This window comes from Tamandua tetradactyla, chromosome 2 (assembly GCF_023851605.1).
Source record: "Tamandua tetradactyla isolate mTamTet1 chromosome 2, mTamTet1.pri, whole genome shotgun sequence".
NCBI classification, from domain to species: Eukaryota; Metazoa; Chordata; class Mammalia; order Pilosa; family Myrmecophagidae; genus Tamandua; species Tamandua tetradactyla.
In genome coordinates, this window is record NC_135328.1 from 50,924,308 (window position 1) to 50,940,660 (window position 16,353).

The 16,353-nt window shown below is 53.5% G+C and overlaps 1 protein-coding gene across 4 annotated transcripts; it reads right to left on the minus strand.

The window, feature by feature from the left end:
* Nucleotides 1–2,307: 2,307 nt before the first annotated feature.
* PTGES2 (prostaglandin E synthase 2) lies at nucleotides 2,308–12,532 on the minus strand. 4 transcript variants are annotated; one of them, XM_077145971.1, is made up of 8 exons: nucleotides 12,242–12,532; nucleotides 10,770–10,967; nucleotides 10,006–10,064; nucleotides 9,510–9,659; nucleotides 8,953–9,153; nucleotides 8,292–8,409; nucleotides 7,384–7,528; nucleotides 5,673–5,778 (listed from the first exon to the last, which is right to left on the minus strand). In XM_077145971.1, exons 1-7 carry the CDS (start codon nucleotides 12,515–12,517, stop codon nucleotides 7,400–7,402), a joined length of 1,131 nt encoding a protein of 376 aa, XP_077002086.1. In that variant the 5' UTR covers nucleotides 12,518–12,532; the 3' UTR covers nucleotides 5,673–5,778; nucleotides 7,384–7,399. The 4 variants fall into 4 exon arrangements, with proteins under 4 accessions (XP_077002095.1, XP_077002080.1, XP_077002086.1 ...); XM_077145965.1 differs by lacking the exon at nucleotides 7,384–7,528 and having other exon boundaries at nucleotides 2,321–5,778; nucleotides 12,242–12,345; XM_077145970.1 differs by lacking the exon at nucleotides 5,673–5,778 and having other exon boundaries at nucleotides 6,850–7,528.
* Nucleotides 12,533–16,353: the final 3,821 nt, after the last annotated feature.

The window sequence follows — 16,353 nt, forward strand, 5'->3', positions numbered from 1 at the left end:
CCCCACCTCAGAGCCTAACCCTCCACCGCCTCAGTTCACAGATGAGCAAAGGGACAGCTAGACAAGGCATTTGCCCAAGGTTGCTGAGCTGCTCATTAGCCGTGTATCTTCCCTAACTTCACTTTGCTTATACTGTTCATATTCGTTTCCTAAGGCTGCTGATACAAACCACCACGAAGTTAGTATCTCAAGGCACCAATTTATTCTCTTACAGTCCTGGAAGCAGGAAGTCTGAAATCACTCTCACTGGGCTAAGGGCAAGGTGTCGGGAGGGCTGCTTCCTTGCGGAGGCTCTAGGGGAGAATCCGGTTTCTGGCCTCTTCTAGCTCCCAGAAGCCTCCTGCCTTCCTCAGCTCATGAGCCCCTCCTGGCTCCACTCCAGCCTCTCGCTTCCTCCTCACGCAGCCTTCTCCTCGCCTGCGGTCAGATGTCCCCCTTGTAAGGACACTTGTGATTATATTTGGAGCCCATCCGGATAATCCAGGATAATCTCTGCATTTCAAATCTCAAGCACATCTGTCTGCAAGTCTCTTCTACCATGGAAGGTCATACTCACAGGGTACCATGGGTATCTCTGGGGGCTGTTCTCCAGCCAGTCACACTGGTCCCCACTGGACATTTCTGCCCATGAGAATCCTCCCCATTCGACTGGTTACACGCATTGTGGAGCAGGCAGACAGGAGAACATGGTACACTGGAATACTACACAGTCGTTAAAAATAGTGAGGGGGACAGTCACCAACCTGGACTATATTCATGATATGAGAGCTATTGAATGACCTTAATTTTTAAAAAAAAATTTGAATGCTTTTTTTGATTGTGAAATATATATTCAAAAAAGCAATAAATTTCGAAGTACATTTTAACAAATACTTGTAGAACAGATTTTGAAGTTTGATATGGGTTACAGTTCAACAATTTTTTTGTTTTTTCTTCTACCTGCTCCAAGATACTGGAGACCAACAGAAATATCAATATAAGGATTCAGCAGTCATACTCATTTGTTAAATCCTACCTTCTCTGTTATGCTCCTCCTTCTTTTTAAATAACATATATACATAAAAGCAATAAAATTCAAAGTACATTGCAACACTTAGTTGTAGAACAGATTTCTGAGTTTGGTATGGGTTACATTTCCACAATTTTAGGTGTTTATTTCTAGCTGCTCTAAGGTACTAGAGGCTAAAAGAAACATCAGTATAATGATTCAACATTCAAACTCATTTGTTAAATCCTACCTTCTCTGTGTAACTCAACCATCACCTGTGATCTTTCTCCCACTCTTTAGGGGTATTTGGGCTATGCCCATTCTGACTTTTTCATGTTGGAAGTGGCAGACGATAATATGGGATAGGGGAATGGAATCAGTTAATGTATTGGAGAGGCTGGCCCCTCTGCATTTCAGGACTTATCTGGTCCAGGGACCCATCTGGAGGTTGCAGGTTTTGGAGAGTTACCCTAGTGCATGAACCTTTGTAGAATCTTATATAATGCCCTAGGTATTCTTTAGGATTGGCAGGAGCGATTTCGGTTGGGGGTTGGCAAGTATGGTAGGTAGTAATGTCTAACTGAAGCTTGTGTAAGAGTGACCTCCAGAGTAGTCTCTCTACTGTATATGAATTCTCTTAACCACTGATACCTTGTTCCACTTCTTTTCCCCCTTTATTTATTATACTTCTTTCCCCTCTTCTGGTCAGAATGGCATTGTTGATCCCATGATGTCAGGGCCAGACTCATCCCTGGGGGGTCATCTCCCACACTTCCAGGGAGACTTTCACCCCTGGATGTCATGTCCCATGTAGGAGGGAGGACAACGGTTTAACTTGAAGAGTTGGGCTTTGAGAGAGAAAGGCTTCATCCGAGCAATAAAAAAGAGGTCCTCTGGAGTTGACTTTTAGGCATACCTATAGGTAGATAAAGCTTCTCTGCTACAAACATAAGCTTCACAAGAGCAAGCCTCAAGATCAAAGGCTTGGCCTATTGATTTGGGTGTCCCTAATGTTTGGCACAGTATCTGGGGTTTCCTGTATGACCTGAATTTTTATTTAAAAAAGGAAAGAAAGAAAAACTTATCTAGAGAGAGTGGGCAATACAGCATCATGGTTAAGATCACAGACTCTGGAGCCAGGAGTTCTGGGTTCAAATCCTGTCTCTGCCATTGACTAGCTGTGTAAACACCAAGCAAGACGCTCAACCTCTCTGGTGCATCAGCTTCCTCATCTGTAAAGTAGGAAGAATGTTTGTACCTACCTCACAGAGATGTTGTAATGAATAAACGAGGTAAATATATAAAATGCTTGAAACAGTGCCTGCCATAAGGGCCCCATCTAACATTATATATTTTAATATAGACAGATTTTTAAAATCATTTTTATTGTGAAATACAACATATGCAGAAAAATGAGAGATTTCAAAGTATATTTTAACACATAGTTATAGAACAAACTTCAAAGTATGGTATGGGTTACAGTTCCACAATTTCAGGTATTTCCTTCTAGCTACTCTGATACACTGGAGACTAAACATAAATATCAATATAACAACTTAGTAGTTACACCTATTTGTTAAATCCTATATTCTCTGTTCTAATACCTCCTTTTCATTTGATCTTTCTCCCAATCTTTAGGAATTTTCTGGGTAATGATCATTCTAACTTCTTCATGTTGAAAAGTGGTATCAACAGTATGAGGTAGGAGGATACAACTGGTTGATTTCTTGGAAAGAGTGTACCTCTGGGTTTCAGGGCTTATCTGGCACAGGAACAATCTGGAGGCTTTAGGTTTCTGAAAAATCAACTCAGTGAAACTAGTTGACTCTCAGATAGAGCCCTGGGTATTCTTTAGGGTTTGCAGGAATACTGCTGGTTGGGACTTGGCATACTGCAGCAATTTGCAATATCTAGCTAGACTTAGCATAAGTGTAACCTCCAGCATGACCTCTCACATCTTGAAATTTCTTAGCCACTGAAACCTTATTTTATTGCTTTCCTTCTCACCTTTTTAGTATAGAAAGCATTACCAATCCCAGGATGGCAGGGCCAGGCACATCCCTGGGAGTCATGTCCCACGTAGTGGGGAGAATAATGAGTTTATTTGCAGCGTTGGATTTAAAGAGAAAGGCCATACCTGAGCAACAATAGAGGCTCTCTTAGGCATAATAATAGGTGGGCTTAGCTTTCCCATTACAGCAATAAATTTCATAAGAGCAGCCTCAAGATCAAGGACTTGGCTTATTAAATTGGGAGTCCTTCATGTTTGAGAGAGTATGAGGAATTTCCCAGGTGGGGAAGTTTAATAGATCCATATATTTTTTTCCCCATTCCTCAAGGGACTTTGCAAATACTTTTTATTATCTGCCCAACATACCCTGGAGTATATTAGGGCATTACATTAAGCTATATAAAATTACAAGACCTCATTTCCTATTCTAGGTTCCATGTGTTTAAGCTGTTTAAATGAATGGCCAGACAGGTTGTTAGATTGTATGCTACAGAAAATTTAAATTTTGGACAAAATAAACATCTTTTCCTTTGGTCTCATATAGAAGGTGAAGTTTCAGGATACAGACCCAAGTGTCATCCTTCACCCTGTCTTCGGATTTGCCTTTGCTGCCTTTGTTTCTACCAGATCAGCTTCAGTCGCGTCTCTAATTGAAGAATCCAGACAGCCACATTCTAGCATAAATATGTATGTATATAAATACTATATAGACTATGTAGAAAAATAAACTAGAAGGCTATATATTCAAAAAATGTTAAAAAGTAGTTAAAAGCACACTGGGTAGTGGGACTAAGAACAATTTGTATTATCTTTTTGTTTATCTGTAATTTCTATTTATCTACAACATTCATTATTTGCATAAAGCAAAATTTCAAAAACTTAATGTCACAACCAAAAAAAAAAAAAAAAAAAAAACCCAGCAGCAGCAAAAATGGGCTCCTCCCCATCCCTGAAGTCCAGCGCTGGCTCGCCCTCCCCAGGGAGCCTTCCCTGACTCCTGCGGGGAAGGAGCTCACTGCTCTTACAACTCCCCTTCTGCTCTCACTTCCTGGAGCTCTTAAGCATGAGCTCTGGGAGCCGAGAGGAGAAAAGAGCAGGGAGTGTTGAGAACGGCCAGCAGACCCCCATCGGCTGTACGGAGACACCCCTCGCGTGCCCACTCTGTGCCGCAGTGTCCAAAACACCTTCCCATCCCTGACCTCAACAACCATTAAACCTACTAGAAATCAGCGCTTTGGAGATTCCCTGATGCTGCTTCACAGGAAGAATGGGGCTAGCCCAGGGTCACAGCTGGCAGTGGCAGAGCCTCAAACCCAGGCCTTTTGCCACCATCAAGGCAACAGGCGATCTGCGCTACCTGAGCATGATGAAGATGGGGCAGGGGTTCCTGTCTTGGGGCCCTTTCCCCTGAGAGGTGTGCCTTTTCTTACCCACCCATCTTCAGACTCTTACATACGAAATCCATTTTACAGATGGGTCAAATACTGAAGGCTACCCAGAGAAGATGCAACCCCAGACATGGCCACAAGGAGGCAGCATCTGATCTCATTTCCATCCCCTAGAGGCTACAGCAGCCGGTACCACCTTCTGGTGATTGTGGGTAAATGCAGCAGAGGCTGAGGAGCATTTGGGGAAACTGCAGCGTGATTGTCACCTCTTAGGGGAGGGAGTAGATGAGAGAAGCCCATCCCAGGAGGTGTCCCGTTGAGGCCTTGGATTGACTGGCCATTCTCCAGCCCCAGGCACAGGGCACAGGTTTGGCTAGCACAGTCCTTGGATTTTTGCATTGCGGTACTCAGGGGAGGTGGGTACAGGCCCTCCCAGCCCCCAGCAGGCAGTCAGGCCCTGTTTCAGCTCAGCCACCAATTGCATGTGAGGCAAGGGGGTGGCGGTGGGGGGGGACAGAAGAAAACATGATCTCTGAGTCTATAAAACTGGGGAGAGGTGAGAGGCGCTGGCAGTGGGGACCTGGCCTGCGCCTGGGCCTTCTTAGCGGGACCAGGCTTCAGGGGGGCTGCGGCGGGAGCCACAAGCGCTGGGCTGAGCAGGAGGGGCAGAAAGGGCAAGGAGCACGGGGTGGGCAATGGGACCCTCACCTGGCCCCGGGGTCGTGGACAAAGGGTGGACCCCTGCCCAAGCCGGGCGCATCAGATCTCCTTCTGGGGAAAGGGGTTGAGGCAGGGAGATGGGCAGGCCTCCTTGTGGGGCTGAAAGGGTACTAAGTGACCCCAGGTGGGGTCTGCGGGTGTGGCAGGAAAAACCTGTGTGTGAAGAGAAGGGAATGGGAGGGCTGGGGAGTCGCTGCAGGGTGCCCGGTCGAGCGCTGGCCTTGCCCCTGCCCTGCTGGGAGGCTCTGGGGTCCGCGGGCCACGCCCGGTCCCCTCGGGGCGGGAGGCCTGACCGGTGCAGCAGGAAGAGCATTGTGCACTCGGCAGCGGCTCTGGGGAACCCCCACACCTCTTGGCTTCTCCGGGAGGGTCTCCGCGGCCCCTCCCGCCACAGTCCCGAGCAGCGGCAGGGCTCGGCTTTCTCCTCCTCGCAGCCCTGCCGTGTGCCTTGCGCTCCACACCCCAGAGGGCGCGTAAAGGGGGAATGGCTGGAGCCCCTGAGCTCGGGAGGAGCCAGCGCCACGCGCGCTGACAGGAGGGCTGTCAACGATGCACAGGAGAAAAAGCAAGTGGCAGAGCGGCCCTGCCAGGGAGGCCACCAACTTTGCCTCCACTATCCCGACGCTGTCTGCCTCCAGAGCGCAGGCCACATACTTCTTCCTGATTTGAATCTTTGTTAGGACAAGGAGAATGTATTATTTTATGCTCTTAAAAATGTTAATAAATAAAAAGTAACAACATTTTCCCAGAGAGGGTCTGGTGGGTCGCCCCCCTACAGGAAGGACCCACTGGGTACTCAGCTCATGAGCTGCCGACCCAGCCTATGGAGGGCAATGGTGGCAGGGTACCTCCTTGCCATCTGCTGAGATGAGGGCCCCCGACCCGGGGTGCTTTGCCTGGAAGGGGGCTCCACCCACAACCCCACCTTGGTCCTGAGAGGCACAGAACAGGTTTCTCCCTAGACCCATCCCAGCATCCGCCCATAGGTGAAGGCCAAGTCCTACACTTGGGATTGACGCCCGGGGCAGCCACCTGCTGCCAGAGGGAGCCCTGGGCAAGGTGCTGTGTTCTCTGATCCTTGGTCTCCTTGTCCGTAAAGCAGGAGTTTGAATTCTGGCCCCCTGGGCTGGGAGCCTGCTGGGAGCTAGGCATTGCTTTACGCCTTAACAAGGCTTCACCTGCTTGTCATTTCTCTCTCACTTCCCCAGGAGGTGGGAACCATCATTATGCCCATATGACAGATGAAGAAACTGAGGCTAAGAGGGGCGATGGTCATTGCCCAGAGTTTCCCACAGTCAGTGAGAGGTGGAACTGGACCTAAAACCAGTGCCACCTGACTCCCACGTCCATGCTGGGCCTCCCTGCTGTGCAGCCCACAGCAGCATCCCAGGGATGACGTGACACGTGCATGCTAAGCCTTTCAACCCGTGCCTGGACAAACAAGGTCCCACCTGGGCTGACCGTAACCTTATCCAGACACTTTCCTTGAGCGGTAGGTGGCCACACCACAGCACCCAGCCACACAGGCCTCATACAGTACCCAGCACAGCACCCAGCCACAGGCCTCATACAGTACCCAGCACAGCACCCAGCCACACAGGCCTCATACAGTACCCAGCACAGCACCCAGCCACACAGGCCTCATACAGTACCCAGCACAGCACCCAGCCACACAGGCCTCATACAGTACCCAGCACAGCACCCAGCCACACAGGCCTCATACAGTACCCACCACAAGCAGAGCAATGAACCGTTTCTTTATTGAGAATCTGAAAGGCGGTTCTGGATGGGGCTTGGGGAGAGCGGGATCTGGGGGAGCCAAGGATAGAGACCGCCCTAAAAGAAATCCTGCTGCTTCTCTTGTCCAGGGCTGGGGCCCGACCTGATTCCCACCCACAGGGTGCAGCCACGAAGCAGCCAGTGAGAGTCCCAGGAGAAGGGCTGAAGAGCAGGGAGGCCCAGGCCAGGGGGTAGGGAGGGGTCAGCTCTACTGGGGCTGGGGCGAGTGGGATGAGGTGGCCCCTCTGTGACCCTCGGAGAGGCTGCAGAAGGGAAAGTAAACTTGGGCCTTGTCCCCCACATTCCAGGACCCTAGGAGGTGCTCAGTGTTAGAAACAAGAGGGCTCAGGGGTAGCCTTGGATATCAATATAACGGGGGGGACACCAATAGGCAGAAGGACCCTGCCCCGTGCCGCCCTGCACTCAAGCACAGTCACATTGCCAGGGGTTGGCCCAGAGGGCCTGGTACCCGGCAGCCAGCGTCTCCCATTGCCCACCTCCCAGCGCAGATGCTCAGTGAACTGGGGGGGCTTCCGCGATGGCCTTCTCCACCCGCAGGTACCAGGGTTGGATGCGCGTGTGACGCATCAGGTCATCAAAGGCTGCCATGCCCTCCATCACGCGCAGCACGCCATACACCGCCTGCTCGGGGGACAGGGCAGTGGGGAAGGACGCAGTGCTGGGGGTGGGGCATGGAGGGCACAGACAGGGGCCTCCAGACCCGCCCCAGTGTGGGCAGTCACTTCCCCTCTCTGAACCATCAGAGCTCCACAACCTGCTGAAGGGCCAACTTTGAATGCAGGGCTTTGAATAAAGAGTGCGGATGACTGCTGGTTTCACCTGCCCTGCACCCTCACCCCCTTTCCAGGCAGCAGCCTCCCTGGGTTTCCTTCGGGAGAATACCCTCCTCCACTCTCAGGTTCCGAGCTCCAGGACTCAGGCCTGCCAATCAATACATGCTACCTCCAGCTGCAGGACTGCTTCAAGGACAGACATCCAAGCCAGGCCACTAAGGTGTCATCCCAGAACTTTTGCTGGGTGGAAGCCTGGAGCATCAGATCCAGACCTGCCTCAGGTTGAATACAACTCTGAAGAAAGCAGGAATGAGAGACAGCAGCAGAGAGAGCCCAAGCCCTGGTAAGACCACTTGGTCTCCTGGATCCAGCAAGGCCTGAAGCCACATCCTACCCCTGCACGTGTCAGTTAATGCATCAATATAATTTCGTGTAGTTCATTTTTCCCTTAAGTCACTCTTAGTTGGGTTTCTGCCCCTGACAACAGGTGAAGCCAGGTTCCCTTGGGGAGCAGGGGCCTGCGAGATGTCAGTATTGTCTGAGCTTCCCCCCCACCCCTTGCCCAGGATAGGACCTCCAGGCTAGACACTTCCTGCCGCCACCACACTCACCAGATCAGCAAGGTTAGGCTTCTGGCCCCCCATGAAGGGCCGGTCTTTGCCCACAGCTGTCACCCACTTGTTGGCAGCCTCATACAGGTCCACACGCACGTCGTCCTGGAGGTGGTGCCTGGGCGGGGGATGAGGGAAACGTCTACCAGGGAACTTCCATCCCTGGCTCAGGACCTCCTCTGGGGAGGGCGGGAAGGTCTGTGGGCCTGGTTCCCACTGCTGCACCCCGGAAGGGAGTATCGCATCCGCAGAGCCCAAGAGGTCTCAGTGATGATCTGCCCCAGATGGGAAGACCATGGCTCAGGAAGGGCAAGAAACGACCACAGAGATAGAGGAAGGCATGAGGCAGGGATGTGGGCATCTGAACTCCAAGGCCGGCCCTGCTACCCCTGGGGTCGGGGAGGCAATCAGCAGTTCTGGGTTTGAGTCCTGGCTCTGCTGGGCGATCTGAATTCCTTGCCTTCTCTGAACCTCAGTCTCCCGTCTATCCCCGAGGGGTTTGCTGGGATCATCTTTAGGACTGAGGGTCCACAGCCAACGCCACAGCCCTTGAGTCTAGGGGTTCAGCAGCACCAGGCCCCAGACAGACACATGCATAGATGTGCACACCTGAGCACACACACACACACACACACATACACACATGTGTGTACACCATCACCTGCTCTTGAGTCTCTTGCTGATGAGGTACATGGCAGCTGCACCCACATACTTGGCCACGGCGCCCTCTAGGGCCCCAAATTTGCCCTCGTGCACAATGTAGTCAAAGGAGGCCAGGGCCTCTGTGGGGGTGCGGTACACGTTGGGGGAGATGAGGTGCACCAGCCAGTCATCCGCCCACTGCCGCCACTTCATCTCCTCCCTGCGGGCACGCATGGGTGGGAGGAGGGAGGGGGAAGAGGGAGGAGGGAGGAAGGAAGGAAGAGGGAGGAGGGAGGATGAGCCACCAGCCCTGCCCTGCCTGCCCCACCCTCCCAAGCCCACTGCTAGGGGTGAACAAGGCGGACGTCCAAGGCACAGGAGCCCAAACCGGTCACTGTGCAGATGGGAAGCTGAGGCTTGGACAAGAGATTCAGTCCCCAGCTGGGGCTGCTGCTGGCCCAGCCCCCATGGTTTCCACGCTGCTCTCTCTGGCACAGCATCCCACATGGCCGGGTCCCACTCTGGAGAAGACTCTGCCCTTGCCACCCGCCCTGGGCTGACCTTAGCCCCACTCACGTCCTTGCCTCCTTCCCACCATAGAGCCGCTGGGCCTCCTTCTCGTCTAGCATGAGCCAATACTTGTTGCAGAATTCAGTCACCTCCTTGCCCTGCTCATTCGTAGCTTTCATGGGTGGGTAGTAGGTGATGATCTCCTCCAGAGGCTGCCTTTGGGACACATCCAGGGTCTCACTCCACCTCCCTCCTCGGGCAGACCGAGCCTCACCCCCCCATCCACCCTGGCTGACTAACCCCGAGGTGGAGCCAAGACTGGCCCTCAAAGGTGACAGAGGGGACCCTGCAGCAAGAGCAATTTGGGAGAGACTCCAGGAACACTTCCTTGACAAAGGGAGAGGTTTGGGGTTAAGGGAATGTTTCAGAGTAGGATGCCCGTGGCCCATCCTGGAAATGCAGCCGCCACCCCGCCCTGCTCCCATGCAGGCCACTCAGGCGAGGCTTCCCTGGTGACACGAGAAGGAAGAAACACGAGCCGGGATCTGTGAGGGCTCCTTACCCTGACACCAGGTAGGTCTTAAGGGCACTGATGATGACGGACGAGTCATTCAATTGTTGCTGGAAGAGAAGAGGCTGGTTTAGATCTGGGGTTCAGACTGACCACCAGCAGGACCACGGGGAGCTCTTAAATAACACCAACAAGGCCAGGGATTCCGAGGCCAAGGACCGGACGGAGCCTGGGTTGTTTATCCATCCCTGGGGTTCAACCCTACAACTGATGCCCACTGAGCTCACTCCTCCCCACCAGGACCCACCACAGGGCACCTGCCCTGGGTAAAGGAGGGCCAGGTGTGCCTAACGAGGAAGGGATGTCCTGGGTGCCAAGAGGCAGGCAGGGCAAGCTTCTAGAAGCTACCTACTGGGTACCGAGCACTGGGCCAGGCATTTCGCAGCTCTTCCCTACAATCCAGAGATTTTGGTTCCCTGTCATTAAAGAGCCAGGCCTTGAGCACGGGCTGTCCTGACTTCAGAAGCCATGTTCCTAAGCTCCATGGCACTCCCCCTCCCTTCGACCCAGCTGGGGTTTGGTGTTGGCAGGGAAGGAAGGGAGCTAACATTTATTGAGTGTCTATAATATACTAGCTAATTTCCCCTCATGATTCTGTCGAGGCCTTCTTAGAGAACCCAAGTTCTTTCCATAGCTGTAGAGCAGGGCCAGACTCAGGGTACCTGAGGCCAGCACGTGGCTTTCCTGGGCTCCAGGTTGGACCCAGGACAAGAGGGGGATTTTATGGGGGTGGGGGTAGGGTCCCCAAGGCTCACCAAACAGTCTCCTTCCTGTGCCAGCAGAATGGGCACCTTCCTGTAGGAGGAGAACTTGATCTCAGTCTTACGCACAGGGTTCACCTCCACCACCTGGTAGGGCAGGGCATGGAAATCGAGGAAGGCACGGACCTTGCTGCAGAAGGGACACATCTTGTACTGGTACAGGGTCAGCTGCAGGCTGCTGGGTAGGGAGAGCTGGATGGGGAGCAGAAGGAGGGGCTACTGAGGGCCCAGTGCCCCCAGACCCAGGCCCTGCCCCCAGCCAGCAAACATGAGTTTTCCACACAGTCTTCTGAGATGACCCTGAAAGCAGGGAAAGGAATGGGGGTAGGTGGCCTCCTGGGAAGAAGGGAGAGAGGTGGGGAAGGTGGCCCGCACAGGGGACAGCTCAGGTTCAAGCCTCCATCCAGCACGCTCCCCAGGGCAGAAGGGCAAGCATACACTGAAGGTCTGTGCAGGAGGAATCTTGGGGGTCTCTGTTCAACAGTGAATACCACCTCTCCTCTCCTTCCTGTCTCAAAGGGTCACCAGGCCACCCCAGGGGGTACTCCTGCCGGATGCAGAACAATTGCTTCAACTTGCTGCCTTCCTGCCCACTTCACGCACACACACCCCCCCCCATCCTGCTCCCCTAAAGGGGTGGGGGTAAAGAGCTGGGTTACCACCTAGGCTAGTATCTGCCAGAGTGGGATCTACCTCAAATCTCCGAGGGGGCAGGGGCATGGTTGTATTTGGGTCATGGGCCTGGAATCTGCATTTTCAGCAAGAAAGCTCCCACGAGAGCCTGCTGCACATTCCCGTTTGAAAGCACAGCTGTGGACTACTTCCCTCGATGTGCATGCAGGAAACTGAGGCCAGAACAGCAGAGGTGGGAAGGGAGATACAGCACAGTCCCCTCCCCCTCCACACACCCCTTTCCCCTTGGGCCAGGAAAGGAGAACTATAGGTGGGCTGTAGGGACAGAGCAGAGAAGAGGCGCTGTGATGTCTCACCAGCAGGAGAGCCACATCTTCAGGTGGGACACCTCCCTGTCTTGGGACCGGGATTGTAAGAGCCATCAGTACCATGCAAAGGCTAATAAGGACACAACTTTAGGAACTGAGGGCCACTGGGGTGGGGGGTGGACAAAATGTTTGGAAAGTGATGAACTATAAGAGCCGTTTTCCCCTTTGGGACATCCCCTAATCTTTCAATCAAAAAAAGACTTCCTAAAACACATTAGAAAAACGATTTTAAGAGAAAGTCAACAATTCTAGCAAGCAGGCATTTGTGAGCGCCCCCATTCTACAGAGAAGCTTTGGGCTCCGAGATTTAAAGTCAAGTCACTCGCCCAGCCCAAGGTCACGATCGGACGGAGGAAGCGGGAACGATTCCCTGGGTTCCCAGGAGTCCCGAGGATGGGTGCTGTCGGATCCCAACATCCCAGAACGCTGTGCGGTCCCGGCCAGCCTGGCCGGGAGTGTCCTTACCTGCGCGGTCGCGCTCTTGGCGTGCAGCTCCTGGGAGCGCAGGTGCCACCGCGCCGTGTGGTACAGCCCCAGGGCGCCCCCCAGGGTCAGCGCCGCTGCACCCAGCAGCCTTGGGCTTCCCTTACGGGCGGCGGCGGGTCCCGGGCCGCCCGCTGTCCCCGCGAGGCCAGCCCGGCTGTACGCGGGCACCACGGGCCCGGGGCGGCCGCCCAGCCTCCAGGCCAGCGAGCGCCCGCCGGGCCACAGCGGCCGCGCCACCAGTGTCACCAGAGCCATGTTCGCTCCGCTAGAGCGGCGTGCACGGCGGGCGGGCGCGCGAAACCGACTGCGGAAACACCGGTTCCCCTTAAAGGCGCCGGGTCTTCAGCTCTCCGCGGGTTGCCCGGAGCTACGATGACGCCGGGGGCGGAGGCGGGAAGGAACTGGGGACTGAACGACTCTCTTGAGACTGGGCGTGCGTGTGCCCGTGCCCAGGTTCGAAACACCCTTCACTGCCGCAGAAACCCACAAGGCATGTATATGAATATAATGGGTGCCATCCCAGGCTGAACGCCGGGACCACCCGGGTGGAGGGCTAGCCCGGGCTCTGCCACTTAGCTCGCTAATGGATTTTGAGCCCAGCGTCTTCATCTGCGACACGTAGTTAGTAGTTTCTACCTTATGCACTCAATTTCGAAAGAAACTGAGCCCCTCACAGTGTCAGGGAAAGGCCACGGGTTCCGGTCAACGGAAACGACCCGGCTCAGCCCCCAAATGGAGCTCTTTCTGCCCTCCCGTACCACTGCACCGTTCCTTCTGTGGCTCGAACCATAAAATTTTCCCAGAGCCATAGGGGGCCTTGGAAAGCACGTGTCCCAGATTTCGCCCGAGCGGAGGATCCGGTTCCCCAACCGGGAGGTCCCCAGCTAACAGGAGAGAGTAGAGTGGGGGTCCCAGGCTCGCCCCTCTGCCGGGATCGGTGCTTCTAGGTGAGTATTCGAGACTCTACAGCCTGGGCTTCTCCGCGGGCAGCCCGAGACTGGCCCGGCGCGGTAGCGAGGAGAGGGCGGGGCTCGCGGGGCAGGCGGCTGGTGGGCGGGGCTCTGAGGGTGGGCGGGGTGGGGCGGAGGGGGCGGGGCAGCAAGGCGGAGGAGGGATCGAGTCTCCCCGCCCCAGATTATTCTCTCCGTGTCGCGCGTCGCACAAACTGCTCCTCTGTTGCCACTCGGGTTTGCTTTCGGTGCGACTTCGTGGGGAGCAGGTGGCTGAGGGGCACTCACTGCTAACCGACCTTTGCCTTTCCAGGGTTGTCTTCCTGGGACTGGGAACGAAGGCCTGAGTCGGGGCTTGGAAGGGACCAAAGAAGCCTGCTTTCCCCTTAAATGTTTCCTGCATTTAAATATATCAGGATTAAATGAGAAAATAAATGGAGGGGGGTGAAGCCGCTGCTTTGGAGACCGGTATTTATGTGTCCACCCAGCACCTGCCCCACCCCAGCATGGGGTGCTTAACCCTTACCAAATACAGGAAGGGAACCCAATGACCAGCCCTTCAACCAAAACACAAAGTTCTCCTGGCCATGGTTAGGCAGAACGTCAGCACAGACCCAGGGCTCTCGGTCGGCTGTCCAGTACTCATTCTGCCTCCCAGCTCTTGATCTGTCTCTTTCTTGATTAATTCCAGCCAGGGACCTCTGGTCTGTGACCAACACTGATCACAGCCCTGCTTAATGCCCAGGGGACCTCAGGACTAAGGACCCAGGTGTGACTGAGCTGGTTGGAGTCCTAGACCCAAGTCTGAGTTGAGCAAATGCCAGGGGCAGGGTAGGGAGCCACTGAGCCCAGCCTCACTGTGAGGTCCCTTTCTCTGACCATCTCCCAGCCCCTCTCTGACCTCTGTCCCAGCCACATACTCTACCCTAGCCCTGCCCCAACCTGTCCGTTCCTCCTTGCCCCAGGCCCCTTCACTGACCCTGCCCTGGTCCTGGTCCATCCCTCCCCCACAGCCAGCAGAAAGGGCAGAATGCCTCACCTGGCTATGCTCTGCCCTGTTGCTATAGGGACAGCTTGAGGACAGGTGGCCAAGACCCAAGGGTTCTCTCACACAGGACAGGTTGGAACCCCTGTCCAGGCAGAGCCCAGCTTCTGCCAGCTGATGAGCCCCGTGCAGGAACATAACTTCTGTGACCTCCCATTGGTATCTGACCATCGGTCTCCTCCTGGATACATGACCCTCTGTGGCTCTGTGACTCTGCCTTCCCTGGCCTTCCTGTTAACCTCTCTGGACATGCTTCCCTGTCTCCTTCACCCTCTCCTCTTCTGTACCCTGCCTCTTAAAATTCTAGGTCCTCAGGGTTCAGCCCAGGCCCCTGTGGACCCCAGGCACATGTCCTCAGCCACCTCTTTCCTCCTCTGATTTCTGTTACTGTGCCAGTTTAAATCTGTTGTGTACCCAGAGAAACCATATTCTGTACTCCTAATTCAGTATTGCTGGGTGGGATCTTTTTGATTGTTTTCATGGAGATGTGACCCATCCAGTTGTGGGTGGTAACTTTTGATTAGATGGTTTCCATGGAGATGGGTCTCTACCCATACAAGGTGGGATGGCTTACTGGAGTCTTTTAAGAGGGAACCGTTTTGGAAAAAACTTCAGAACTGACAGACCCCACCCAGAGACCTTTGGAGATTAGGAAGGAAAATGCTCCCCAGGGAAACCTAGGAGAGAAAGCTAGCAGACATTGCCATGTGCCCTCCCAATGACAGAGGTGTCCAGAACCCAAGGACCCCAGCAGATGCCAGCCAGGTGCCTTCCCAGCTGACAGAGAGGTTCCAAACAACATTAGCTTTTCTTGAGTGAAGGTGATCTCTTGTTGGTGCCTTGGACATTTTTATAGCCTTAGAAATATAAACTTGCAACTTAATAAATTCCTTTTTTAATAGCCATTTCATTTCTAGTATATTGCATTCTGGCATCTTTACAAACTAAAACAGTCACCATCTATGTCCCGAAGGCCCCAGACTGTGGCTTCAGGTTAACCTCTTCTCTCTCCAGGCCTGGATTTACAACCACCTCTGGGAAAGCCAGGTGTCCCCCAGGTACCCGCTACCTCCATTCAGGCACAACCACCAAACTTGCTGTCTGTTCCATCTAACTACTTTTCTCTTCTACTCCTGCTTCAGTGGCCAAGGGAGAACCGGGAGTCCTGCCAGCCTCTTTACCCTCCCCATCTTCCACCCCTCACTTGGCCAACCTTTCCTCCAAACCCTGCCAGTCACCCTCTCTAAAACCCCAGTGGGTCTCCTCCTTAGCATCCCCTCACCTCTCATCCCATCCATCCCTACTGAAGCAGCTCATTGCTGGTCTCACTGAAGCCACTGGTCCCTTTCCCAGATGTCCTCCATGTTGGCCCACCAGAATCCTAACTGTCCACCTGGTCTGTGGCCTAGGGCCTGGACAATGGAAGGATTCTGTGGGACTGAGATCTCCAGCAGGGACTAGAGAGAGTCCAGGGTGCAAACATCAAAATGCTGGTCACTCAGGAGGGGCCAGAGGTGGGGGTCTAACATTTGGGAACCATGGAGATAGGGTCAAGAGGAAGCAGATCCATGTGGAAAAGACAAAGATGGTCCCAAGCAATGGCCTGGAATCCTGCTTGGCTCAGGGTATTCCTGGTGACTGGACTGTGGATGGTGCGCCTCAGGGGGTCAGCCATGGAAGAGAATGGCCAGGGAGTGACTCCAACCTCCATTATCAGGGGCTGTTTGTTGGGTCAATTGAACACTTACTTTTCTGTCCTTGCTATTCCTGCCCAGTGGGACTTAATTATTGCTTTGAGCTAGAACTTCTCATTTTTCATTTCCTCCTTTTCCCAATGAGGGTGGTTTTTCAATTGTATACGTCTTATATATGCCAATACATATACTAAAATATTTGAAAAAAACATTAAAAATGAGCAGTGCAAAGGGGGGAAAGAAGTGTTATTAATAAAGTTTCAGTGGCAGAGAGAGAGAGTTCAAACAGAGTCGAGAGGCTACTCTGGAGGTTGCTCTTACACAAGCTTCAGGTAGACCTTGCTACCTATCATAACCTGTCAACCCCCAACCAGGACCATTCCAGCCAATCCTAAAGAACAC

Excerpts from the sequence above, each read along its gene's own strand:
- PTGES2 (XM_077145965.1), bottom strand. The coding sequence starts at position 10,922 with ATGTGTCCCTTCTGCAGCAAGGTCCGTGCCTTCCTCGATTTCCATGCC. Across the intron at positions 8,410-8,952 it reads AGCAAGAGACTCAAGAGCAG|GCACCACCTCCAGGACGACG; the intron begins GTGATGGTGTAC and ends TCCCCCGCCCAG. Across the intron at positions 5,779-8,291 it reads AGCCTAACCTTGCTGATCTG|ATTCAAATCAGGAAGAAGTA; the intron begins GTGAGTGTGGTG and ends GTCCTAACAAAG.